Below are 16,301 nucleotides of genomic sequence, written 5' to 3' on the forward strand. Positions count from 1 at the left end.
CCTTTTTGAAATATTGCTTCTACCTTTAACACTCTGTTCCATTGAAGGTTTTTGGTGCCCCATTACTTATAAAACGCAATAATGCTTTCTTTTCTTTTATCCTTTTAGCCATTTCTTGCAGCATTTTATTCTTTTGAGAATCCTCTCTCCATGTTTTTTTTTTTTTTCTTCCCCCTGTCTTGGTTTACAGGAAATCCTCTTCAGGTAATTCTCAGTCTCTTCAATTTCTTCTCTGATAATCCTTTCCCTAACTCTTCATAAGGTCCATGCTTCAAAATGCTGTCTACTATCTTCTTTATTTACACACTCTCTGTAGGCAATGTGAACGACCCCATAGGCATGGAGATCTATTAGTCACAGCAGGCCAGGGACAGTGCTATATGAGGATAGTAAGATCCATGATAAACAATCTGCCCAGTTCTTCTAAGACCTTTTTCTCCTAGCCGGTTTCCATGTACCTAAACTGCTGCCAGTGATTCTGCAGGTCAACAGTTCTTGAGTGGTAACTACTTTATGAAAGTATTCTACCCAGCACCTAATGACACAAAGCCCCTCTGTCTTGATTGGTTATCCATGTGAGGAGTTTCCAATCCTGGGGAGGCCAGAAAGGTATCTCTATTCTTCATGAATATTTTTGACTGAGTTGTGTGTGGGCAAGCCCCATTCTGAAGAGGTGGACGATTTTTCTGTCTCGCTTGTTTTCTTCCAGAATGGGTTCTAGCTGGGTTCCCTGGGTGGTGGCTTTGTTAGTGACGGTAGTCAGGCTGGATTCCTCCATGACTCAAGGCAGAGATGCTCCAGGTAAGGACACAGTGATTTCTTTCATGTGTACATGCAAAAACTGGCGTGGGGGAGGAAGGCCTTTCCCTACAGGTCCAGGCTCCAGTCCACACCGGAAGGGGCTTCTAGGTTCAAAGAGAGTCTTCTTCCCTTTGACAGGAAATTATTCCTTCCCTCTTTACCACATGCAATGGACCGGCAGGAAAAGGGTCTTCCTGTCCCACAGCCACGGATTCAAGGAGTCCGGAGGCAGGAAAAAGGGAAACATTGCTTGCTTAGGGTCCTTATGGTATTAATGTCAGTCTGGAGAGCTGTAATAAATGGAGGCAGTCTGAGAATAGCTGCTATCCTTCAGCCAGGAGTTTGATGATTGTGACTGTTTCCATATGTATCCAATTGAGGTATATGTGAATAAAAGAACTTGGAAACGAAGGTTGCTTCATTTGACATTTTTAAGCCCCTATAATATGGTCAGATTGTACGAAGCGATCTTGAGAAATGAGAGAAATTGAATGTATTAGAAATTGTATTAGGACATGGCTCAAACCCATGTCCCCTGCACTGGCAGGCAGATTCTTAACCACTGTGCCACCAGGGAAATCCCCCACCTTTTTTTTTTCAGATGTAAATGTACTTTTTATTAAATCAGAAAAAGATACAGTATACATGGTATCAGTCAATCATATGGCTACTTTGGATTACATTTTAATGCACTCATTGTCCTATGTACTCCTCTGTACAAGTATTAAAAAAAAACTCAGGTATTTGAATAATCTTCTGTAAATTTTTATTATTAACTGGGGTTATAGGGAGGGTATACATGTATTAGATGTATTAGAATGTATTAGAAATTGAATGCCTGTCCTCGTGTTACCAGGTACATGTATTTACTGCTGTTATATTTCTAGCTGAGGAGTTAAGCTATGCAAACATGAAGTGATATTACATTCTGAAAACATATTTATCAGAAGAAAACAGGATATAACATGCTAAAAAGCAGAACTCCTTTGAACGTCAAAGTCTCATTAAACACAAAAGAGGAACAAACCTAGGGGTGTGGAGGGTGGGTGTGAGGAGATCATTATTCTTGGAGAACAGAAACCTCTCTGAGCTTATGATATCCATTGAACAACAACAACACATGCACAATCAGTAAGATCTAAACTCTGACACAGATCTGACTGAAAACTAACTTTTAAAATATTTTTATTTAGAATGTAAGACAAAATAGAGATTTGGAGGTTAGAGTATTGTTTGAAATTAGCTGAGTTCGAGATGAGTCTGGCTGACCCAGGAAGGATGCTGCTGTCCTGACACTCAGTCCAGTAGTTCCTCTGAACGTAGAAATGAAGGAAAATCTACTGCTCGAGATCAGTAACAATTATCCTTCAAGTCTCAACTGAAATGCCATTTCTTCAGGGAGATCTTTCCTGATCAACTTACATTATTAACCCATTTGAATGTCCTTTTATATTGTTCTCAAGTGCACAGAATGGAGTTAATCTTCCCCAGTGACTTCACAGCACCTTGTAATCACTGATCAGAACAAGGACGCTCTCCTCTCTTCCCTTGTCTCCATTCTCACTCCCTCCCTTCCATTCTAATGTGTCTGGTATGTCTTTAAGTATGAGGGTGGCTTTTAGGAAGATGTAGCATTGTTTTCCTGTGTGTATTTTAAAAAATATTTTTTTATTGGAGTGTAACTGCTTTACAATATTGTGATAGTTTCTACTGTACAATGAAATGAGTCAGCTATATGTATACATATATCCCCTTCCTCTTAGACCTCCCTCCCACCCCCGATCCCACCCATCTAGGTCATCACAGAGCACTGAGCTGATCTTCTTGTGTGTTATAGCATGTTCCCACTAGCTATCTATTTTACACATGGTTGTGTATATATGTTATTCCTAATCTCCCAATTCGTCCCACCCTCTCCTTGGCCTCCGTTTCCACATGTCTGTTCTCTACGTCTGCATCTCTACTCCTGCCCTGCAAATAGATTCATCTGTACCATTTTTCTAGATTCCATGTACATGTGTTAATATATGATATTTATTTTTCTCTTTCTGGCTTACTTCACTCTGTATGACAAACTCTAGGTCCGTCTACATCTCTGCAAATGATCCAATTTCGTTCCTTTTCATGGCTGAGTAATATTCCATTGTATATACATACCACATTTTCTTTATCCATTCATCTGTCGACGGACACTTAGGTTGTTTCCATGTCCTGGTTATTGTAAATAGTGCTGCAATGAACATTGGGGTACATGTGTCCTTTTGAATTATGGTTTTCTCAGGGTATATGCCCAGTAGTGGGATTGCTGGGTCATATGGTAGTTCTAGTTTTAGTTTTTTTAAGGAACCTCCATCCTGTTCTCCATAGAGGCTGTATCAATTTACATTCCCACCAGCAGTGCAAGGAGGTTACTTTTCTCCACACCCTCTTCAGCATTTACTGTTTGTAGATTTTTTGATGATGGCCATTCTGACAGGTGTGAGGTGATACCTCATTGTAGTTTTGATTTGCATTTCTCCAATAATTAGTGATATTGATCAGCCTTTCATGTGCCTCTTGGCCATCTGTATGTCTACTTTGGTGAAATGTCTACTTTGGTGAAATATCTATTTAGGTCTTCTGCCCATTTTTGATTGGGTTGTTTGTTTTTTTTGATATTGAGCTGCATGAGCGGTTTGTGTATTTTGGAGATTAATCCTTCGTCTGTTGCTTTGTTTGCAAATATTTTCTCCCATTCTGAAGATTGTCTTTTCATCTTGTTTATGGTTTCCTTTGCTCTGCAAAAGCTTTTAAGTTTTATCAGGTCCCATTTGTTTTTATTTTCCTTACTCTAGGAGGTGGAGTCAAAAAAGATCTTGCTGTGGTTTATGTCAAAGAGTGTTTTTCCTATGTTTTCCTCTAAGAGTTTTCTAGTGTCCAGTCTTACATTTAGGTCTTTAATCCATTTGGAGTGTATTTTTGGGTATGGTGTTAGGGAGTGTTCTAATTTCATTCTTTTACATGTAGCTGTCCTGTTTTCCCAGCACCACTTATTGAAGAGATTGTCTTTCCTCCACTGTAAGTTTTTACCTCCTTTGCCATAGTTTAGGTGACCATAGGTGCATGGGTTTATCTCTGGGCTTTCTATCCTGTTCCACTGATCTATATTTCTGTTTTTGTGCCAATACAATACTGTTTTAATTAATGTAGCTTTGTAGTATAGTTTGAAGTTGGAGAGCCTGATTCCTCCAGCTCCGCTTTTCTTTCTCAAGATTGCTTTGGCTATTCAGGGTCTTTTGTTTTCCATACAAATTGTAAAATCTTTTGTTCTAATTCTGTGAAAAATGCCATTGGTAATTTGATAGGGATTGCATTGAATCTGTAGATCGCTTTGGGTAGTATGGTCATTTTCACAATATTGATTCTTCCCATCCAAGAACATGGTATATCTCTCCATCTGTTTGTGTCATGTTTGATTTCTTTCATCAGTGTTTTATAGTATTCTGAGTACAGGTCTCTTGCCTCCTTAGATAGGTTTATCCCTATGTATTTTATTCTTTGTGTTGCGATGGTAAATGAGATTGTTTCCTTAATGTCTCTTTCTGATTTTTCATTGTTAATGAATAGGAATGCAAGAGATTTCTGTGCATTAATTTTGTATCCTGCAACTTTACCAAATTCATTGATTAGCCCTAGTAGTTTTCTGGTGGCAACTTTAGGATTTTCTATGTATAGTATCATGTCATCTGCAAACAGTGACAGTTTTACTTCTTTTCCATTTTGTATTCCTTTAATTTCTTTTTCTTCTCTGATTGCCGTGGCTAGGACTTCCAAAACTATGTTGAATAATAGTGGTGAGAGTGGACATCCTTGTCTGGTTTCTGATCTTAGTGGAAAGGCTTTTAGTTTTTCACCATTGAGAATGATGTTTGCCATGGGTTTGTCATATATGGCCTTTATTATTCAGTGAGCCAAAAAGTGCCTTTCGTTTTTTAAGTAAAAATAAAAGGCACATTTTTCATTTTCACCAAGAACTTTATTGAACAACTTATTCACCATTTTTTTTTACACTACTTTCTGCCAGTTTTCAGGCAACTTCATAATTCCATCTTCCCAAAACTTTTTATATTTTTGAGCAAAGAGCTGTTTCGGGTGCCTTGTACGGTCTTCCAGGGAATTGAATTTTTTTCCATTAAGAGAATATTGTAAAAACCAAAATACATGGAAATCCGAAGGTGCAATATCTGGTCAATACAGCAGATGAATCGGAACTTCCCAGTGAAGCTGTAACAGTTTCTGCCTGGTCATCAAAGAAACATGAGGTCCTGCATTATCCTGATGGAAGATTATGCGTTTTCTTTTGATAATTCTGGAAGCTTTTCATCGAGTGCTTCTTTCAGTTGGTCTAATTGGGAGCAGTACTTGTTGGAATTAATCGTTTGGTTTTCTGCAAAGAGCTCATAATAGAGGACTCCCTTCCAATCCCACCATATACACAGCATCACCTTCTTTGGTTGAAGACCGGCCTTTGGTGTGGTTGTTGGATGTTCATTTCACTTGCCCCACGATCTCTTCTTTCCACATTATTGTATAGTAACCACTTTTCTTCACCAATCACAATTTGTTTTAAAAATGGAACTCTTTCATTATGTTTCAGTAGAGAATCACATGCGGAAATATGGCCAAGAACGTTTTTTCCGCTTAACTTACAGAGAACCCAAACATCAAAGCCATTAACATAACCAAGCTGGTGCAAATGATTTTCAGTGCTTGATTTGGATATTTTGAGTATGTCGGCTGTCTCCTGCATGGTATAACGCTGACTGTTCTCAATTTCTGTTTTAATTTGATTGCTATCAACTTCAACTGGTCTACCCGACAGTGCAGCATTGTCCAGCGAGAAATCTCCAGTACAAAACTTCGTGAACCACTTTTGACACGTTTGATCAGTCACAGCACCTTCTCCATACATTGCACAAATCTTTTTGTGCGTTTCAGTTGCGTTTTTACCTTTCTTGAAATAGTAAAGCCTAATATGTTGAAAATGTTGCTTTTTTCTTCCATCTTCAATATTAAAATGGCTACACAAATATTCACCAATTTTGATAATTTTTAAAAAATGTATGCCGATATGACAGCTGTCGTATACAATCTAACAAAATTGTTTTGAATGAATTTAAAGACAACTAAGTTCTACTAGAGCCATATTACAGAAAAAAACACACAAACCTTTTGGTCCACCCAATATGTTGAGGTAGGTTCCCTCTATGCCCATTTTCTGGAGAGTTTTTTTTTTTTTTATTATCATAAATGTGTGTTGAATTTTGTCAAAAGATTTTTCTGCATCTATTGAGATGATCATATGGTTTATTTATTTATTTGTTTGTTTGTTTATTTTTGGCTGCATTGGGTTTTTGTTGCTGCGTGCAGGCTTTCTCTAGTTGTGGTGAGTGGGGGCTACTCTTCATTGCGGTGTGCAGGCTTCTCATTGTGGTGGCTTCTCTTGTTGCAGAGCACGGGCTCTAGGCACACAGGCTTCAGTAGTTGTGGCATGCAGGCTCTGTAGTTGTGGATCACGGGTTTAGTTACTCTGCGGCATGTGGGATCTTCCTGGACCAGGGCTCGAACCGATGTCTCCTGCATTGGCAGGTGGATTCTTAACCACTGAGCATCCAGGGAAGCCTGATAATATGGTTTTTATTCCTTAATTTGTTAATATGGTGCATCACGTTTATTGATTTGCATATATTGAAGAATCCTTGCATTCCTGGGACAAATCCCACTTGATCATGGTGTATGATCCTTTTAATGTGTTGTTGGATTCTGTTTGCTAGTATTTTGTTGACGATTTTTGTGACTATGTTCATCAGAGATATTGGTCTGTAAGTTTCTTTTTGTGTGTGTGATATCTTTCTCTGGTTTTGGTATCAGGGTGATGGTGGCCTCATAGAACGAATTTAGGAGTGTTCCTCCCTCTGAAATCTTTTGGAAGAGTTTGAGAAGTATAGGTGTCAGCTCTTCTCTAAATGTTTGATAGAATTTGCCTGTGAAGCCAACTCGTCCTGGACTTTTGTTTGTTGGAAGACTTTTAATCACAGTTTTAATTTCATTACTTGTGATAGGTCTGTTTATACTTTCTAATTCTTCCTGGTTCAGTCTTAGAAAATTGTACCTTTCTAAGAATTTGTCCATTTCTTCCAGGTTGTCCATTTTATTGGCATATAGTTGTTTGTAGTAGTCTCTTATAATCCTTTGAATTTCTGTGGTGTCAGTTGTAATTCTCCTTTTTCATTTCTAATTTTATTGATTTGCATCCTCTCCTTTTTTTTTTCTTGATGAGTCTGGCTAAAGGTGTATCACTTTTGTTTATCTTCTCAAAGAACCAACTTTTAGTTTTATTGACATTGCTATTGTTTTCTTTGTTTCTATTTCATTTATTTCTGCTCTGATCTTTATGATTTCTTTCCTTCTACTGACTTGGGTTTTCTTTGTTCTTCTGTCTCTAGTTGCTTTAGGTGTAAGGTTAGATTTTTCATTTGAGGTTTTTCTTGTTTCTTGAGGTGAGATTGAATTGCTATAAACTTTTCTCTTAGGAAGTCTTTTGCTGTGTCCCATAGGTTTTGGGTCGTCGTGTTTTCGTTGTCATTTATTTCTATGTTTTTTTTTTTTTCGGTACGCGGGCCTCTCACTGTTGTGGCCTCTCCCACTGCGGAGCACAGGCTCGGGACACGCAGGCTCAGCGGCCATTGCTCACGGGCCCAGCCGCTCCACGGCATGTGGGATCTTCCCGGACCGGGGCATGAACCCGTGTCCCCTGCATCGGCAGGTGGACTCTCAACCACTGCGCCACCAGGGAAGCCCTTTCTATGTATTTTTTAATTTCCTCTGTGATTTCTGCAGTGATCTCTTGGTTATTTAGTAGTGCACTCTTTAGTCTCCATGTATTTGTGTTTTTTACAGTTTTTTTTCCCTGTAATTGATTTCTAATCTCATAGTGTTGTGGTCGGAAAAGATGCTTGATACGATTTCAATTTTCTTAAATTTTTGAGTCTTGACTTGTGACCCAAGATATGACCTACCCTGGAAAATGTTCCACGTGAACCTGAGAAGAAAGTGTATTCTGCCGCTTTAGGTGGAATGTCCTATAAGTATCAATCAAATCTATCTGGTCTATTATGTCATTTAAAGCTTGTGTTTCCTTATTTATTTCCTGTCTGGATGATCTGTCCATTGGTGTAAGTGGGGTGTTAAAGTCCCCCACTATTACTGTGTTACTGTTGACTTCCTGTTTTATGGCTGTTAGCATTTGCCTTATGTATTGAGGTGCTCCTATGTTGGGAGGATATTTAAATCATATTTATTTTATTTAAATCATAAATATTTATAATTGTTATATCTTCTTCTTGGATTGATCCCTTGGTCATTATGTAGTGTCCTTCATTATCTCTTGTAACAGTCTTTATTTTAAAGTCTATTTTATCTGATATGAGTATTGCTACTCCAGCTTTCTTTTGATTTCCATTTGCATGGGATATCCTTTTCCATCCCCTCACTTTCAGTCTGTATGTGTCCCTAGATCTGAAGTGAGTCTCTTGTAGACAGCACATATATGGATCTTGTTTTAGTATCCATTCAGTCAGTCTGAGTCTTTTGGTTAGGGCATTTAATCCATTTACATTCAAGGTAATTATCAATATGTATTTTCCTACTGCAATTTTCTTAATTGTCTTGGGTTTGTTTTTGTGGGTCTTTTTCTTCTCTCGTGTTTTCCGCCTCGAGAAGTTCCTTTAGCATTTGTTGTAAAGCTGGTTTGGTGGTGTTGAATTCTCTTAGCTTTTGCTTGTCTGAAAAGCTTTTGACTTCTCCATCGAATCTGAATGAGATCCTTGCTGGGTAGAGTGATCTTTGTTGTAGGTATTTCCCTTTCATCACTTTAAATATGTCCTGCCACTTCCTTCTGGCCTGCAGACTTTCTGATGAAAAATCAGCTGATAACCTTATGGGGATTCCCCTGTATGTTATTTTTTGTTTTCCCTTGCTGCTTTAAAATTTTTTCTTTTTATTTAATTTTTGTTAGTTTGATTAATATGTGTGTTGGTGTGTTTCTCCTAGGGTTTCTCCTGTATGGGACTCTCTGTGTTTTCTGAACTTGGGTGGCTATTTCCTTTCCCATGTTAGGGAAGTTTTTGACTATAATCTCTTCAAATATTTTCTCAGACCCTTTCTTTTTGTTTTCTTCTGAGACTTTTTTTTTTTTTTGCGGTACGCGGGCCTCTCACTGCTGCGGCCTCCCCCGCCGCGGAGCACAGGCTCCGGATGTACAGGCCCAGTGGCCATGGCCCATGGGCCCAACCGCTCCGCGGCACGCGGGATCCCCCCGGACTGGGGCACGAACCCACGTCCCCCACATCGGCAGGCGGACCCCCAACCACTACGCCACCAGGGAAGCCCCTTCTGAGACTTTTATAATTCGAATGTTGGTGTATTTCATGTTGTCCTAGAGGTCTCTGAGACTGTTTTCAATTCTCTTCATTCTTTTTCCTTTATTATGCTCCTTGGCAGTTATTTCCACCATTCTATCTTCAAGCTCACGTATTTGTTCTTCTGTCTCAGTTTTTGTGTTATTGATTCCTTCTATTATATTTTTTATTTCAGTTACTGTGTTGTTCATCTTTGTTTATTCTTTAGTTCTTCTGGGTCTTTGTTAAACATTTCTTGTATTTTCTCGATCCATGCCTGAATTCTATTTCCAAGATTCTGAATCATCTTTACTATCATTACTCTGAATTCTTTTTCAGGTAGGTTGCCTATTTCTTCTTCATTTAGTTGGTCTTGTCGGTTTTTATCTTGCTCCTTCATCTGTAAGATATTTTTTTATTGTCTCATTTTTTTTTTTTTTTTTTGGATGGGTGGGACTGTGTTCCTGTCTTATTGGTGGTTTGGCCTGAGGCTTCCAGCCCTGGAGTTTGTAGGCTGTTGGGTAGAGCTGGGTCTTGGTGCTGAGATGAGGACCTCTGGGAGACCTCACTCTGATTAATATTCCCTGGGGTCTGAGGCTGTCTGTTCATCCAGCGATTTGGACTCAGTGCTCCCACCATAGGAGCTGACCCCTGACCCCTGGCCTGGGAACCAAGATCCTGCAAGCTGCACAGGGTGGCAAAAAAATAAAAAAGGGCAGAAAGTAACAAAGAGTAAACAATAATAAAAGATTAGAAAACTAACAGATATGTTAGAAAAAATAAAATATAAATGAAACAACAACCAGAAGGTAAAACAGAATCACAGTAGCAAAAATATAGGAAAAAAAAGGCCGAAAAAGGCCTTGGCTATGTGGGGTGGGGCTTAGGCATGGGCATCGTTTAGGTGGGGGCGGGACCTTATGCTTAAGCCCTTGGGGTGGGGGGTGGGAATTAGGTTCAGTGCTGTTGGAGGGGCCCTGATGTGCCTCTGGCCTCAGAGTAGGGATGATCAGGCCTGAGACCTTAGCAGGCTCCCCATTCACCTTTACTCTTCTTCCCCTACCCCCTCTCTCCCACACCCTTAGGACCCACATGGCAGGAGGGGTCCCCGGATGGTGGAGGACTCAGGGCCCGAGTGGGCAGGAGAAATGCTATCCACGTTCCCCCGAGTCCTCTGAAACTCCAAGGGTCCCTCCAGGCACAGGAACCCCTCCCCTCCCCCAGCCACCCCTCAGGGGCACTGGTTCCCTCCAACCTCCACTTCTCTTTCCCCCTCGCTCTCCCCCATGTCCTCCCCAGTCACTTGGGGGTTCCTTCTATCCCCTTGGGTGTCAAGGTCCCCCATAAGCCTCTGGTAGGTGCCCTAGTTGTGGGGAGACACAATCTCCACATCCTCCTAGTCCGCCATCTTGACTCCACTCCCTCCTGTATTTTTAAATTTTAATGAATGTCATTGTGCGATGAATCACATTCTGTTTCTTTTCTTACCTAACACAATGCTTTTGAGCTCTACCTCGGTGTTGGTGTTCGTGAATCCAAACCTGTCTTTATTGATAGGGAAGCAGATCAGGGAGGGGAAGTGTCTGTTTCTACGTAAAATGAACTAGAACTTAAGTGAATTGAGACCAATCCAGGTCCATTTACCAGTTTGTCTCTTAAAATTGTCCAGATCTTCAAATCTAAGACAACTATCACCACCTTAGTTTGTTTGGGTTGCTATGACAAATGCCACAGATCGCGTTGCTTATAAACAACAGAAATTTATTTCTCAAAGTTCTGGAGGCTGGGAAGTCCGAGATCAAGGCTGCAGCATGGTTGTGTTCTGGGAAAGGCTTTCTTTCTGGTTCAGAGCGGGCACCTTCTCTCTGTGCCATCACATGGTGGAAGGGGCTAGGGAGCTCTCTGGAACCTCTTTTCTAGGGACACTAATCCCTTTCATCAAGAATCCATGCTCCTGACCTAAGTACCTCCCCCAACACTGCCGACTAATACCATTACCCTTGGGGGTTGGGGTTTCAACATGTGAATGGAGGGAACACAAACATCCAGACCACAATACACAATCATACTTTTTCTTACCTATGAAGACTGATTAAATAGCTTTGGGAAATTAAATTGTTTTGGAGAACATGCCAATTAGAAAAGAGTTACATTGTATGAAAGTCAGTATAGATTTCAAACTAATCACTATCAATACTAATAAGGTACTTTGAAAGTGGAAAATCATAATGGAGAATGGATTTGCATTTTTACTTATTTATTTAAAATTTATTTTTTAAAATATTTATTTATTTTGGTCTGTGTTGGGTCTTTGTTGCTGCACACGGGATTTTTCTAGTTGCAGCGTGTGGACTTCTCATTGTGGTGGCTTCTCCTGCTGCGGAGCACAGGCTCTAGGCGTGCGGGCTTCAGTAGTTGTAGCACACGGGCTCAGTAGTTATGGCTCTTGGGATCTAGAGTGCAGGCTCAGTAGTTGTGGCGCACAGGCTTAGTTGCTCCGTGGCATGTGGGATCTTCCTGGAACAGGGCTCAAACCCATGTCCCCTGCATTGGCAGAGAGATTCTTAACCACTATGTCACCAGGGAAGTCCCTAAAATTTATTTTTTATTGAAGTATGGTTGAATCACAATGTTGTGTTCATTACTGCTGTACAGCAAAGTGACTCAGTTATACATCCTTTTTCATATTCTTTTCCATTATGGTTTATCACAGGATATTGAAGGATTTGGATTTTTTAATTCATTCTTCAGTGGAAGTGTTTAATATAAAAGTTTCCAGAAAAGGTTTAAGTTAACCCTATATTCACCATATTATTACAACCACTAGAACTGTGCATACAGGGCCAATGATGATGATGATGATGATAAAAGGCATCTTCAAGTCATGAGTTAATACTATTTTACCCAACATAGATAGAGATAATGAGGTCATTACCTTACTAGAGCCAACAGAGGGGATGAGGTCTCTGAGTAATCGTGCAAAGGAAAATGTCCAGAAGAAAATTCATTAAAAAAAAATTTTTTTTTGGCTGTGCCACCTGGAATCTTAGTTCCCCAATCAGGGATTGAACCTGTGCCTCCTGCAGTGGAAGCACAGAGTCTTAACCACTGGACCACCAGGGAAGTCCACAGAAGAAAATTCTTGAGAAAACCCATAGTGAGTGGAAAGCAGAAGGGTAGTTTATTTCACACCTACTATGAACCTACTCTGCATTTCTTTACTCCACCTCCATCCTCCTTTCACTTTACTCCAGAAGGAATATATAGAATTAACCTACTAACGGCAAGAATACTATTGAACTATTCCATACAGGGCTGGGAATTCTTGGGCTTCTGAAAGCTTGGCTTGGAGAAACTTAGCACAGTGTCTGGCAAAATGCAAACAGTCTATAAATATTGGTCAAAGGAATGAATATTTGTTGAATGAAAGTTTATGTCTCTGGACACATTCTGACTTGCTTCTTTGGGTTACAGGTCTCCTGTTTGGCTGGCCTGGTAGGCTGGACCTCAGGCTTCTTTCAAAGAAGAATGGATGTCTCTTTGCTAAGAGGAACCAGGGTGGGGCCCAGGGGAGCAGAGGCTACTTTGGCCGATTTACTGAGGTCAAAGGCCTCTTCTCCAATCAAGGTGGTCTGGCATAATAAACCAGGTATGGGTTTCCTAATTGGGGCTGGTTCATAGTCTTTTTTTTGGTTTTCTAGAAGATTTTGTGATTCAGGCAAAGGCTGACTGTTACTTCACCAATGGGACAGAAAATGTGCAGTTTGTGGTCAGATTCATCTTTAACCTGGAGGAGTATGCACGTTTTGACAGCAACTTGGGGATGTTTGTGGCCTTGACGGAGCTGGGCCAGCCTGACGCTGCGCTGTGGAACAATCGGCCCGATATACTGGCAAGGAGTAGAGCCTCTGTGGATGCTCTCTGCAGACACAACTACAAGCTGGGTGCACCCTTCACTGTGGGGAGAAAAGGTGAGGTGTAAGGTGGGGACTGCAGGGATTCAGGAATCTCCCCCGTGTGAGCCTGGCTGTGGCTCTTCTTCCTTGTACTGGGCAGTTTCCTGCTTCAGGATAGATGGGTCAGGAGCAGGGGAGTCTGTATACATTCTATCCTCAATTGTGACTCACTCACTATCCTCAGGGGTCAGTTCATGGTGGTCTTGGGTCCCAGACCCCCAGTTCTCAGGGACTTTAAGGGCTAGTGTCTTCCCAAATACAAGGGGCAATTGTGGGCATGTGATAAAGCCTAAATCCTCCTTGCGACACTAACATATCCAGTGTTTGAGTCTTTGGGGGTGAGATTTTCCCACATTTCCAGTTTCTACTTGGGTGATTTGGGAAAGAAATATGGGGCTGAGATAACCTTTAATGAAACTCCTGTGTTGGCTTTGTGGATTTCCTTCACCATGTCTCATGTCTTCTCTCCCCCGCTAGTGCAACCAGAGGTGACAGTGTATCCAGAGAGGATCCCAGCCTTGCAGCACCACAATCTGCTGCTTTGCTCTGTGACAGGTTTCTATCCAGGGGACATCAAGATCACGTGGTTCCGGAATGGGCAGGAACAGAGAGAGGGGGTCATGTCCACTGGCCTCATTAGGAATGGAGACTGGACCTTTCAGACAATGGTGATGCTGGCAATGACTCCTGAACTTGGAGAGGTCTACACCTGCCTTGTTGATCATCCCAGCCTGCTGAGCCCTGTTTCTGTGGAGTGGAGTGAGAATCAGCTTATACTTTCTGGACAAAACTCGGCTCAATCTGACTCAAGACCTGTGTTACCTCTGTGTTCATCTTAGCTTCAACACTAGTTCTTCTTCCCTCTGATCTGAGGGAGTCATAGAAATTGGGGTCTTTGGGTTGGGGTGGGAAAAAACATGGCTATCCTTGGATCTTCCAAGAAATATGGAGGTGTAATCACCTTGTCACTTACTTCCAACTTTGGGAACTACTGTCCTCTAATGCTTTGGTCTTGGCATTTAGGGGGGCATTATAAGAATCATTAACAGAAACTCCATGAGTACAAACCTTGGCTTCCAAGATGTAGTCCTTCCCTAGATAGCATTGGATTGGTGTCCAGCACAGGTTCTGGGATTTCAGGAAGGTACACCAAATACTGGGAGCTTTTGGCTCACTTTAATACATGTTTTCCATAGGAGCTCAGTCTGAATATCCTTGGAGAAAGATGCTGAGTGGAATTGCAGCCTTCCTGGTTGGGCTAGTCTTCCTTCTGGTGGGGATCGTCATCCACACCAGGGCTCGGAAAGGTAATGAGCTCTGAGGAGTACCCCTGCCACCTGCCCCCTGGCTTTCCCCGCTTCCCACTTTTCCTAACGTCTAAGATGCAAGGCAGGGAGGGCTGATCATACCTCTCAGGGATCACTGGGATAAGATGTAAGTGACTCTGGCTGGGTGCGCTGTCTGCTGAGTCCCTGTGCTGGAGGGTGGGGGACTCACGGGACTTTATCACTGTCCCTGCAGGTCCCAAGAGCAGTTCTTCGTCCACAGCCACATTAAGGTCCTAATAGAAGCTTCTCCCCCTGGAGCCTGAAGAGGGATTGAGTGGCCCTGGGTTAAGTGAAGGACATTCATGAGGTCAATGTTCTGGATGACTCGTTTCCATGAGAGCTTGGCGGAGTCCTGAACTGATTCTAGAGTCTTGTGTTCTGAGATCACGCATCTCTCATCTTTGTGCCCTTCTTCCTCCTCCTTGTCTATAATAGTCCCCATTTCCAAGGACCAGAAATTCCCCTAAGACCTAGCTCCTTCCAATCCCAAACTTTTTACTTTTCTGTGGTCCAGCCCTAACCCTCTAAGTCGTGATCTCCATCTTTCTCTCTTCCAAAGGCAGCCCCACAGTCTTCAGAAGACAAAAGTTCAGATAGTCACTGCTCCCTTTTCATTGCTTTTTAAAAGACTTTTTCGTTTAAAATAAAACTGAGATAGAGATTACCACATAAAATGTATAATTCAATACATGACTTAAGGCAAAACCCCTGTAATCAATGCTCAGTTCAAGAAATAGAACTTTTCCTGCTGCTGCATAAGTCTCCCTGCTGCAGGCCAATCAAAGCCCACTCCCTCCTCTCAAAAGTAGTCATATCCTTGCAAACTATTTGGGCCTTGAATTTCCTTTGAGGGATGATTTTATTACACTTAACAATTTTTAAAAAATCATCTGTAGGACTATACAGATTGTCTAGTTTCGGGGTCAGCTTTGGTAAATTTTGTGGGGTAGATTGATTAGGGTACAAAGTATTTGTCATTCATCTCATGGAGATGTAGCTGGCCCTGGACTTAGACCATTCTGAGAGTACGTCTAAAGAAAGCTTACAGCTTTTACTTTCCTATTGGAAGTCCTGAGCCATCAGGAAAGAAGTTTGCCTTCATTGCTGATGGGACCACATAGGCCACGTTAGAGGCCCTGGAATTGCTGAGGGAGAGAGTATCTCTGTGTCCCAGTTGAGCCTCCAGAGGACCCCAGCCCCAGCTACCATCTGCCTGCAACCATATGAGAGACCCTCTGTGAATACCACCTTCTAAGCTCAGTCAACTCCCAGAACTGTGAAAAATCATTAAATGGCTGTAGTTTTAAGCCACTAAGTTTGGGTGTAATTTGTTATACAGAAATAGATCATGAAATATTGTTTTTCAAAGAATTTTATCAAAACGACAAATCTACCGGCACAAAATTCTTTATATCCTGTTAGTATCTTTTAACGTTTGTAGAATCTGTAGCAATTGCATCTTTTTGTTACAGACGTTAATAATTTGTAATTTGGATTTTTCTTCCTTATCAGTCTTGCAGGTGGTTTATCAAAAAAAAAAAAAAAAAGAAGAAAAAAAGAAAACTCTAGCTTTGTGATTTTCTTTATTATACATCTATTGTCCATTCTATTTCCTCTCTTATCTTCATTATTTCCTTTCTTCTACTTTTTTTTGGCATGTGTTTCTCCAATTTACACAGCACCATTTGTTGAAGAACCTATCCTTTCCCCATTGGATATTCTTGGCTCCCTTGTCAAATATTAGTTGAATATATATGGAAGGGTTTAATTCTGGGCTC

The 16,301-nt window shown here is 41.1% G+C and overlaps 1 protein-coding gene across 1 annotated transcript; it reads left to right on the forward strand.

Annotated features, from left to right (window-relative positions):
* Nucleotides 1-710: 710 nt before the first annotated feature.
* LOC309828877 (HLA class II histocompatibility antigen, DO beta chain) lies at nt 711-14,760 on the forward strand (the record flags this gene model as incomplete). Its single annotated transcript, XM_082664486.1, has 5 exons — nt 711-801; nt 12,941-13,210; nt 13,673-13,954; nt 14,392-14,502; nt 14,717-14,760. The coding sequence occupies 5 exons, from the start codon at nt 711-713 to the stop codon at nt 14,758-14,760; spliced, it is 798 nt and encodes a 265-aa protein (XP_082520612.1).
* Between the last annotated feature and the right edge of the window lie 1,541 nt (nt 14,761-16,301).

The sequence above is a fragment of the Grampus griseus genome (genome assembly GCF_964374135.1).
Source record: "Grampus griseus genome assembly, chromosome: 10".
Classification (NCBI taxonomy): Eukaryota; Metazoa; Chordata; class Mammalia; order Artiodactyla; family Delphinidae; genus Grampus; species Grampus griseus.